Raw genomic sequence first — 12,468 nt, forward strand, 5'->3', positions numbered from 1 at the left:
CATCCCCAACCCCTTTTTTGTATTTTATAAGACAGGGTTTCACTGAGTTGCTTAGCACCTTACTTTTGCTGAGGCTGGCTTTGAACTTGTGATCCTCCTGCCTCAGCCTCCCAAGCTGCTGTGACAACAGGGTGTGAATCTGACGAGGGTGTTTTGGCTTTTACTTCTTGGTTTTCTGGGAGTATTTTTGATATACAAATTTATATATATGCATGTGGATATGTGTGTATACAGTGGACAGCAAACTGGAAAACAGTTCTATTTATCCTCTTCCTTCCCCCAGTAGAAATAAAACAAACCTTTACATTAAAAAAAAAAAAAAAAAGATACCATAAGTCACTGGGCCATAGGATTTTTAAAAAAAGTTCAACAGGGAGAGAGAATGTCCAAAACTGTAGAATGTCCAATCTTCCTTACACAATTGAGACATAACATTTCTGTAGTAGGACAGGGCGCACCCAGCACAATTTCCAGGAGTAGATGTTCCAGGAATTCTTGAGGATAGCATTAATGGCAATCGCTTTTTAGAAGTGGTTTTTTAAAATCTTTTTTTATTTGTCCTAATTAGTTATACGTGATAGTTGAACACATTTTGACACATCATACATAAATGGAGTATAACTTCTCATTTGTCTGGCTGTACAGGTTGTAGAGTTACACAGGTCATGTAATCATATATACACATAGGATAATAATGTCTGATTCATTCTACTATCATTCCTACTCCCTTACCCCCTTCCTCTCCCTTCACTTCCCTCTTGTCTAGTCCAAAATACTAGCAAAGCGACTTCTATCCTACAAGTCACCTAGCAATTCCTGACTGCAAACAAAAGCACTATGACTCAAGATCGTCATGTGAGGCTTTTGCTCTTCTTAGCAATATCAGATATTTTATTGTTTTTACTGTTAACCCTTAAATATTATATTGTCTGTCTTAAATTCTAAAGCCCATAAAGTTAAGGACTCCCTCTCATGATCTTATAAGCTGCTCTGCACAAAGTGAGAGTAGGTTCTAAGATAAAATAAATAGACATCACTTGTCCTTATAATTAAAATATCAACATACATGCACAATGAAAAAATAAATTAATGTAAAATGATTTTTCAAAAACTACTAGATATAATCCAGTAGATCCAATAGAACATCAAGTAAAATAATAATTACAAAACTTTTAGGAATGATAAATTGGAAGGCAATATATAAAAATAATAATGAACATTTTCTCTTCTTTTTTTTTTTTTTTTTAGACAGAGAGAGAGAGAGAATGAGAGAATTTTTTTAATATTTATTTTTTAATTTTTGGCGGACACAACATCTTTCTTTGTATGTGGTGCTGAGGATCGAACCCGGGCCGCACGCATGCCAGGCAAGCGCGCTACTGCTTGAGCCAGCCACATCCCCAGCCCATGAACATTTTCTTTTTACCTTCCAAATTTTCCACACTGCTTGCTATATTGCTTTTGATTATTAAAATATTTAGTGTTATGCTCCAAAAGTTCATGGCCTACTCTGCTGCATACAGAATATAACATCATTTATAAAACCAGCTAATGATAACATTAACCCAACCACCCAAGGAGGTTCAAAATCTCAGCCATTATGCTCTCATCTTCCTCATCCCTCAAATCTAATCAGTTAACAAACCTTATCAATCTTTTGCTTCTCAATAAGCCCTTTTTCATACTACAACTACCCTATCTTAAGAAATTATCAGTGCTCAAAATAGAAAAATGCGGGTAAATATAAAAACTTTCTTCCTATTTTAATTGCTCTAAAAGATAACCAATTAAAGTACTAACAAGGTATTATAAAGTCTATAACAGTGATCATAAAATATCTGACAAGTAACAAAATATTTGACAATGATAGCAAAGGATGGGAAGGAGGAAATCATAAGTATATTAACATAAGATTCTAACATGAAATATTAGATAATACAGACGCAGAACATTTCCGTCTCTTCCAAAGTTCAACCACTAAGAACACAGTAAAAAAAGTATACCTGAAAACAAACAAACAAAAAAAAACATAAAAAGGAATTGTAAAAAACAGTTAATCCAGAAAAATAGGTCCCAACTGATATAAAAATATCTTTAAAAGACATAAAACTGAAGTTTTCTCTACTTGCCTGCTCACTTGCCATACTACTGCTATAACTAGAAGAGTAATGACACTATCACCAGTAAAGAGAAGAAAACCAGACAAAATGAATAAGCTAATAAGTTGGCCAAATAAACACGAAGAAATCAGTCTGTACTCATATATTACTAGATTATTATATCTCAACTTACTGGTCATAAATGGATTCCTTGAGAAATGGAAATTAAAATTTTAAAAGAGTTTTTCCAGAGGAGAGGGGGAACCTAAAAAACTGGAGCGGATAACTAGACAGCCTCTGGACTTAGACACCAGATATATCCTGACCTGACATTGAAGGACCCTCCTACCTACTGGGGAAACTGGCTCAAGAGAAGACATTGGGAGTACAAATTTTATCAAGGCTACAGAAAAGATTCCTCAGGCTAACCCACAAAGCACCTAATCAGCATTTTAGTATTCTATTTAAATATTAATAGAAAACTATGGAAAGTTTCCAATAAGACAAAGATCAAGATAAAAAGAGCTGAGAACAATGCATAAAGTGAAAGAAAACTTTGAGGGTATTTACACATTTTATAAATATTTTCAGTCAGACAGCAAGAACAGTGCTATTGAAAAACGAAAAATACGCTAGTCAAAATGTAAAATTCAATAGAATGATACAAAATAAAATAAATCTGCTATAAAGGAAAACAAAAAGAGATGGAAACTAGAACAGAAATTTTTTTAAGTAGGTTTAATTCAAGAGGTATCTCATTTGGATAACAGGGGTTCCAAAAAGAGAAAATAAAGATAATAGAAGAAATGATGGAAGAAAAAAAAATCTTTTTAAAAATTGCCCACAGAATAAACAGCACACTGAATAGAAAACAATCAAACAATAAGAACACCTCACATTAAGGTGTTCCTTATTTCACAATGATAGTAACACTTTCATAGAGAGAACACATACAAAGGATTAAGAATCAGAATGGCAACAGAATTCTCAACAGCAATTCTAGAAACTGGAGAATGAAGTGGTTTGTTTTTGTGATAATGGGGACTGAGCCCAGAGCCTCCAGCAGGCTATGCAAGTGCTCTATCATTGAGACACATGTCTGATCTGAAGTGCTTTAGTATTTAAGTAGAAGAATCCTAATTTATACTCAACCATCAAACATAAAGACATATCTGCTTACAGAACATATACCTCCCAAATGCCATCTCTCAAAAATTATAGGAGCATAAAATCCAGCAAAAGAAGATACAGAAACTAGGAGAAGAACACCAGGCACGATGGCACATGCCTGTAGTCCCAGTGGCTCAAGGGTTTGAGGCAGGAGGATCATGAGTTCAAAGTCAGCCTCAGCAACTTTGTAAGACCCTGTCTCTAAATAAAATATTTAAAAAGGCTGGGGATGTGGCTCAGTGGTTAAGTGCCCCTGGGTTCAAACCCCAGTACAAAAAAAAAAAGGAGAGGTGATGGGAATTTCCAAAGAAGTTCCCAGACAGCAACTAAACCACAGACCTAGAGATTCATGGTCCAGTTTGGAATATAAGGATGAAAGACTCCAAAAGAGATGTTTCCAAGGAAAAAAACCAAAACATGGGATGGAGATGTGACTCAATAGTAAGAGTATTTATTTGACTAACAAACAAAACAAAAAATCAGGTATTTTGTCAGTCCCTGATATATTTTTAAATAATTAATATAAAGTTTCCATTATCAAAAGTTTGGGGATGAAACTGAGATAAGTACATAGAAAATGAAGCAAACAAAAAAACAAAGCATTTTTAATTTCAAGGACCATAAAACGTTATAAAGGAAATATAAATGTAGCATACCCCAAGGTTCTGATATGAACAATACCTACATAGTCGTAATACTTTTTTTTCATTTATGTTTTAGTAATAGGTGCACACAATATCTTTATTTTATTTTTATGTGGTACTGAGGATTGAACCCGGTGCCTCATGCATGGTAGGCGAGCGCTCTACCACTGGGCCACAACCCCAGCCCATAGTTGTAATACTTTAAACATTAATACTGATTAACCAAAAGGCTGCTGTAACCACAATAGGAAGATAGGGAGGATTGTGATTAGAGTGAAGTCTACACTTTTCATAGCAAGAAGTCACTGTATAATAAATGAAATGAAATAAACTTCCTAAAGTAAGAGTATAAAGCATTTTATAAAATATTTAGAAATTACTTAATAAACACTAAAAGAAAGTCCTAAGAACTGAAAGTGGTTGTCTCTGTTGACAGGAAGTAGGGAGGGGACAGAGCTGTAGCAGGGGAACATTCTGATATTTTAAATTACATACACTTTGATAAAAATAAACTCTTAATTTAAGAAGCACATTATTAAGGGGCTGGGATTGTGGCTCAGTGGTAGACTGTTTGCCCAGCATGCGTGAGGCAGGCACTGGGTTCAATCCTAAGCACCACATAAAATAAATAAAGTAAGTAAGTAAAAGTATTGTGTCCATCTGCAAAAAAAAAAAAAAATTAAATATACATTATTAAGAACACTACTTGTTTTCTTCCAGTAGTTTGGAAATGGAAACAGCTGATTTTCTCAACTTCCTTCCCTTCCACTGCTGAGTTATCCATCACCTTGACCACAGCCTTAGCCCTTCCTTTCCACAGCAAAAAAAGGGTCCTTAGTTGTTTCTGAGATTTCCAGACTCTCCACACACTGGATCCCATTGCTACCTCTCACATTTTCCATGATCTTGCTCCATCTACTATTATCATTTTCTCTTGTAATCTTTCTCCTCTGAACCCTTCTCCTAAACCAGTAATATGCTAAAATTTTCCCCATCCTGTAAATAAACTCAGCACAACCCTTCATCCAGATTTGTCACTTTACTTCCTTTCACTGACATAAGAGTAATTTATACTCATAACCAACATACTACTCAAAAGATCATCAACTGACCTAAATGCCAATTCAAAAGTCTATTCTGGCCAGACGTGGTGGCACACGCCTGTGATCCCAGTGGCGGGGGAGGCTGAGGCAGGAGGATCGAGAGCTCAAAGCTAGCCTCAGCAACAGCAAGGTGCTAAGCAACTCAGTGGGACCCTGTCTCTAAATAAAATACAAAAATAGTGCTGGGGATGGGGCTCAGTGGTGAGTGTCTGAGTTCAATCCCTGTACAAAAAAAAAAAAACCTATTCTATAAGCTCAGTCTACTTGTTCTCTTCATAGCATGTGAAAATCTTTAACATCTCCTTGAAATACAATCTTTCCTTTGACATTCTATCACATTCTCAGGCTTCTTTACTGGCTCTTCTTTCTACCCTTAAGCCATACAGGACTTAACATGACATGTGCATTTTCAACTTTGCACTGCAAAGTTCTGGTTCCTCCCTTTCCAACTCAAATCAAAAGCCATCTTGTCAGAAAACTTCTATACCCATTCCTATAAAATTATTCACTATGAGCCCTCAGCACTCATCATGTTATATACTATGTACCTGACTTACATGGCTAGTTTTAGTCTTTGGAGTTTCCTGTGTTTTTTAAAAATACCTTTGGTACTGCCTAATCAGTAACATATAAGGTAGTTCAATCAAACTTACAGAACTGAACTTAATAAGTGAAAAGTCTATTAGCCAAAATGGAGACCTAACAGTAAACCTCTATAATGCATCAACCTCAATTGTAAAATACAGACATCACAAGCCAAAAGAATTCCCTTAAGGTGTGAAATTAGCAGCAGCCCTCCAAATTAAGTTAGAGCCCTGAATTTTTAGAGTTCTGTACTTCATAAAGTGCTAGAAAACAGACATCAAAATGCCACAAATACAAAGTTCTAGTACCCTACTTACTAATTGTGCTTGTTAGTCCAGAGAAGCGCATCTTTTATTGCTGTTCTTAGCATTCTCCCAACCCCAATAAACCATCAAATTCACACACAACTTTATATATGCAGAGTAAGGGAAAAACTTCCCAAGAACACATCTTGCTATCAATATACCAGCTGCACCACAAAAATAACAAATACTGGGCTAATTACTTTTCTTTTTAAATAAGTCTTCTAGTTATTTTCTTTGGGGACTTCTAGTGACTATTTTTCAATTTAGAGTACAGCAAAATTGAGAGAAGGGGTGCAGGGAATGGGTAGGGATTTGCAAGGTCCATAGTAGGGCCTGAAAATATGCATTTTTAAACAAATACCCTGGGGCATTTTCCAACAGGAAAACCAGCAATTCTCTGACTCTCTGGACACCAAATGGATGGTCAAGAAACAATTCATTTCTGATCCTAACTAGACAGAGATAGCACAGACTCCACTCCTTAAAGACTTAGTCCCATAAGACTGCCCCCCAACAGATACTACAAGTCCTAGGCCACCTTTACTTCTGACCAAACAGCTATAAATCAGAGATTCCCATGATCCCTTCCCAAGGTTTGGCAATTTCCTAGAATGAGTCACAGAGCTCAGGAAAATACATTTACACTTAGGAGTTCATTATAAGGGCACAAGTCAGGAATGACCGTGTGGAAGAGATTCATAGTATAAGGTATGAGGGTGACCACAGTTAATAATACTGTACTACTGACCCCTGAAAAACACAGATTTGAACTGCTCAGGTGTGAAACAAAATGATTTTTGAAGGATTCTAGAACAATTTGAAAACAATTCACAGAAAGACTGCATAGCTTAGAAATACAAAAAAAAGTTTAAACTTTTTTTGTATTAGATATGTCACAAATGCATACAATACAGATGTCCCCATATACTTTACTATTACCTATAGATAGTCTATTTTTATCACCTCTACCATATAATATTCATAAGCCTATTACAAAAAGTTAAAAACATTTACCAAAAATTAGTACACAAATACAGAGTAAATATGGCCCCATTCTCAGTGAAGAGAAATGTAAACAAAGGTGAGGATGCAGTATTAAATCATAACTGCATGAAATTAAATTTAGTATTACTGTACTACTGTAATAATTTCATAGCTACATGCTGTTGCTATTTCGGTGAGCTCAAGTGTTTTGAGTAAACACACTCTGACACTGATCCTCTACACCTGAGCAGTTCAACTTTTGGTAAATTGCAGGGAGCAGTAAAAAGTAATATCTTGAGGTTCTCATGTATTTTTCACCATATAAATAAATATAACACACAAAATGTGTTAATTCACTATGTTTTAAATGAAATTTCCAGTCAACTACAGGCTTTCAGTCAAGTTTTGGAGGAGTCAAAAATTATAGGCAGATTTTCAACTTGAGTCTACTGGATTATGTATTTTAAAATACACAAATATAAAAGAATGGATTTTAAATGTTCTCACCACAAATAACCCTAAGTATTTGAGGTGACAGATGAATTAATTAGCCTAATCTGATCATTCCACAATGTATACATATATTAAAACATCACACTGTATCCCACATATGCATTATATCAAAAAAACTAAAAAAAAATTCATACAACTATGAAAACTGAGGCTATATCGGCAAGTTGTTACAGCCACTAACAATAAAAGACAAATATGATACACAAAAACTTCTGAGCTACTATGCTGTTTTTCTTTCATTTATCCCTAGCATCATGTGAAATACATATCATCACCAATTTTACAGTTAAGTAGGTTTAGGGTTACAAAGTTCTTAACTTCCCTATATCACTTGGCTTGTAAGTAATAGAACACAGTATTAAACCCAGACTGTTCACCCAAAGCCTACTCTCCTGTTATGCCACCTCTTTATTTTAAAAATATGAATTTGAAATTTGAATAAGACTAAATCAGGCAAAAGAAGGGAAGGCATAAAACAAACCACAGTTAATGCTGCTGCCTAGTTACCTTCACTAAGCATATCTGGGTTCCTAATGACAAACCACTTTGCAATGGAGAAGTCAAGCACTGACAATGGAATGTTTAAAATATCTATCAGGGGTGGATGCTTAGATTACCTTATCATAGCAAAGAGAAGGAAGTTCTAGATTAGAGAATGATTAGCTCAAACCCCAGAAGAATGAGGCAACAAGGTACATACACATAGTAAGACCTTCAACTTAGGGACTCAGGGAGCCCTAACAAAAATTATGACATCCAGCTCATCTAATAAGACACCTAGAAGCCAACAGGTTGATCTGGAAGTTGAGTCACATGAGGTTTAAAGAACTATATGAAATAGACCCTTTCCTTCTAAAGTAAGAACTTTCACATTCCATTGAGCTTGCAAATTGATAACTGCCCTTTAATCAAAAAGACTCCAGTAACTAAAGACTCTTCCAGAGTTAGTCATACAAAACAGCAAATTATTTAATCATAGCATGTGCTAAGAATTAAAATCTGGAAAAATGTTTCCCACTCTGCACAGATGATCCTTAGGATGAAACAAAAATACATTCCAGGAAAGAAGCTATCAGACATTTACATTTGAGTAAGACTTAATAACAAGCAATATCCCTTACACTTGGTTTAGAGTGCCACACCAGGAGAGTACGTTTTCATGGGGGGAGGGTTAATCATGATAATTAATTGTACAGCATAAATATTCTATAGAATGACACATCTGGGGGAATGAAGCTTTGGAAAACATGCAAAATGGAATGGGCACACTAGGAGCCTGACATCCCAGGAAACAGCCTCCCAGAAACCAGATGAAAAAAGCACCTTCCTCCACCTTCGCCAATATTGAATTTAGCCCACGTCTCCTCAGGCTGCTTCTCTGCTTTGAGTATCAAATAGCTGACAGGATATCCCGATTCTGTTACCAGACTGGGGGCTCCAGGTCCTTTCTCCACCTTATTGCCTACTTAAGTAGCCCTTTCCCTTCCACCTGATGCACTATTCTGGCTCCAGAAGGCCAAAGGCAAACTGAAGCAATCCTGTTCACCAGATAAGAACTGCCACAAAACTAAGTATATGTAATTCAGTGTGCCATATATTTCTCAGGTTTCATGAAACTACTTCCTTAATAAAATCTGAAGACTTGGTCTTTGAAATACAACCAACCAGAGTTCAAATACCAACTCTGCCACTTGTTACTTAACCTATCCAAAGGCTATGGTGAAGGATAAAATGAGAATCTGTATGAAAATCACTCAGTAGGAGTTCAATAAGAAGGGAGAGGCAGAAAATCCTAGTACTCTCATTCAACAATCAAAGTTTTTTAAAAGCAATTTGCATTCTCAAAAGGTTTAAAAAGGGCTCTGTTTCTACTGTTGATCATTTTCTAGAGCAATTCTCCCCAAAAACTATTATCTAAAACCTTTTATAAAACAGATTCATCCTACTCTTTCCACTTCTGAAACCACTTCATCTGACACTTGGTTAGAAAGTACTGTACTAAGTCTCCTGAAATTCCCAAACATTCTTCCTATAAGATTCTACAGAAATTCCCCCAAACAGATGAAGACAAAGGTATATGTAGGCACATGTATTACGGCATAACTAAAAACCACCAGTGTCTTTTTTCACTAGGTTCTGATGGAAAGGCAGCCAAATGATTTTATTCCTTTCCACACTTTGCTTTTCTTTTGAACTACTCTTTTTGAATGACTACTTGGAAACGAACAGCTTCACTCAGGACATTTCCCAAGAAAGCTGTCAGATATGTAAGAACAACAAATTTTAGGTCCACCAAATAATAACAGAAGGGAAAGAAACGATGAATTTTGTTTTGTAAATCCAAAACGCAAAATCAACGTATCAGAAATACACCCAGATCCTCAAGACAAAATCCATAAGCCTTCTAAAAGAATCCTGCTTGTCACTTCTTGCTATCCATTTATCAAGTCTTACGAAATGCAAAAAAACGCTTCCAGCCTCACGGCTCTTCAGTGATCCATCGACCATTGTTCAAATGACTGCAATTTCCCGATCTGAAACTGTTTTGTTCAACAGAAACACTTAGCAGCATACATCCTCTATGCTAGCGTTAATCACGTCATTAAAACAAAGTGACAAACCATTTCTAGCCTCACCCTCAAGGGAGGATAAGCAGTAACCAGCGGAAAAGAGAAACCCAGGTTTATCATTAACACATACAAGGTTAGCAGCTGCCACCTCCACCGCCCGGGACCCGCGCCGGACCGGAGGAGGGATGAATGAGGCCGGCAAAGGGCGGCGGCTTGGGCACCCCGCACCCGGCAAAGGCAAGGCCGAACTCCCGGAGTGGGGTCACCCACCCCGCCCCCTGCCCCGCCCCCGCCCCGGGCTCCGCTAAAACGCCGCAGTCCCGGCACGGAGCCCCTGAACCCTTTCCTGCCTTCGCCTCCCGGCCCCGATACGTACCCGCTTTGCAAACCGGGGCGCTCGGGCTCCTCTTCTCCGGGGAGGGGCGGCTCTGCTCCGGGGACCTCCTCCGGTGCCGGACGCGGGTTGGGGGTGGAGCCGCGCTCACCTCGCCCGTCCACAGGTGGGTGGGCGACGAGCTAGGCGACGACACGGTACCCAGCAGCGGAGGCGGCGGCGGGGGCTGCGGTCTTGGGGGGCTTCCACGAGCCCCAGGCGCGGCGCCGCGCGTGGGACTGGTGCCCCGCGTGGACGTCGCGGACGCGCCCGTCTGCGTGGCCACCGTGGGGCTGGTGCGCGCGGCCGCGCTCCCGCTGCCGCGCGTGGGGCTCGTGCTGCGGGAGGCGGTGCGCGGGCCCCCGCCGCCGCTGCCGCCGCCGCCTGAGGAGCCTGAGGCGCCACCGCAGCAGCCGCCGTTGTTGTTGCCGCCGCCGCCGCCGTTGCTCCGCGTGGGGCTGCCATGTTGCTGCTGCTGCTTCAGTTGGAATGGAACCGTCGCCCTCATGGGTTGCAGGCGGCTCCCGGGTCCCCCAGCCGTGGCGACTGCACCACTCCCGAGGGCACCGGCCGGCGTGGGGGACCCATTGCGCCTCACCCGCTGGGACATGGTCCCCCCTCCCCGGTGACTGGGCGAGACGAGGGGGGTTTTCTCTTGTTGGGTTGCAGGGGGAGGATTCTTGGGGCCAGAGGGAAGGTCCCCGCCACCAAGTGACGAAGCCGGACTCCGGGGCGCGGGGGAGAGACTGGGCCGCGGCCGGCAGTAACGAGGTGGTGCAGCCGCCGCCGCCGCCGCCGCTGCTCCTCATCAACAATAGTGTCTCCTCTGCTGCCCCCGCCCCCCGCGGGCGCCCATTGGTGCAGCGTCAGCCGCGCTCGAGCCGCTCCACCGCGCCCATTGGCTGCGAGCGGCTCGGGTCCCGGGCCCCCGGGGCCTTAGAGAGCCTGGGTTTGTGCGGAGACCGTCTGCTCTTTAAAGAGAAAGAGACCCGCCCCCCGGGGCTAGGGGGAGCGGAGGACGCAGGCCTCGTATGTGCGTGCGTGTGTGTGCGTGCGTGCGTGTGCGTGTGTGTGTGTGTGTATGTGTACTTGTGAATGTACGCGTAAGTGCGCGCCTCATCACACGCGTCTCTCCCTTACCGCTGGGGGGAGCCCTGGGACTCAAGACTCTGGAGTATTGCCAAAGGGACTGCCCAGAACGGGAGCGGTCCCCAGGGACAGTCTGAAGCCTTTACCCCATAACTTATTTCCTTACCACAGTACTATGTACTGTGTATTAACACATACGCGTGTCTCTCTCTGGCTTTTTTTCTAAATCTTTTTGTTCTGTCCTCATTTCATCTATGGGGTAGGGCTCAAAAGAGTAAGAAATTTAATTATTCTTACTGGCATTTTATACCCTACTCTTTTTTTTTTTTTCCTTGTCTTTAAAAAACTCTACAAAGGGCCAAATCTTGGATTAAATTTGCTGGTTAGAATGTGATTTTAGATAGTATCAATTAAGTTCAGTTACCAAATACTATTGCTTTCTCAAGTAACTCAAGTAATCAGGAATTTAAGTAGCTACTTCATATTTCCCAATATCTTGGAAGGATGTCTGCTACAGTTTAGTGCCTTATTTGACCTTCACAACTATTATTTGAGACGGAACTAGGACAGCCATTCATATTTTAGTTGAGTGAAGGAAACAAGTCTTTGTGATATGGGTACAGAATCCAGATGGCAGGCATTGAAGCCTGTTCTAAAATGACCTAAGGGGCTCCTCATCAAGACAAAAAAGGAAAAAGGTAGACCCACACCCTTCACAGGCATGTTCATGACTTCTTTTCTCTTTGCTTCTTTATTAGATAGACATTCTAGATAGATTTTGTCCTGTAAAAATGTGAAGGTGATGGGTACTGTATGATTGGCTATAGACCTATACACCAACTGAGTCCCTATACACTGTAGCAGAAAGCCTTTGAAGACCTAGAAAAGAGATTTGGATCCCAGATCCAGCATTTACTCTGACCGTGGTCACCAGCCAGTTTCCTTATCTGTAAAATGCAGTTGAATGATATAGTCTCCTTCATACACTTCTGATAATTAACCAAGGGTTCAATGAGAACGTGGTGTATAGAAG

The 12,468-nt window shown here is 40.2% G+C and overlaps 1 protein-coding gene across 2 annotated transcripts in view; it reads right to left on the bottom strand.

Moving 5' to 3' along the window:
• Positions 1–11,043, bottom strand: part of Fam117b (family with sequence similarity 117 member B) — a 91,284-nt gene extending 80,241 nt beyond the window's left edge. For both annotated transcript variants that reach the window (XM_027941871.2, XM_071618895.1), the window contains exon 1: positions 10,350–11,043. In XM_027941871.2, coding sequence (XP_027797672.2) covers positions 10,350–10,956 — 607 coding nt within the window. In that variant the 5' untranslated portion in view covers positions 10,957–11,043. The remainder of the gene's footprint in view (positions 1–10,349) is intronic.
• Between the last annotated feature and the right edge of the window lie 1,425 nt (positions 11,044–12,468).

The sequence above is a fragment of the Marmota flaviventris genome, chromosome 11, assembly GCF_047511675.1.
Source record: "Marmota flaviventris isolate mMarFla1 chromosome 11, mMarFla1.hap1, whole genome shotgun sequence".
NCBI lineage: Eukaryota > Metazoa > Chordata > Mammalia > Rodentia > Sciuridae > Marmota > Marmota flaviventris.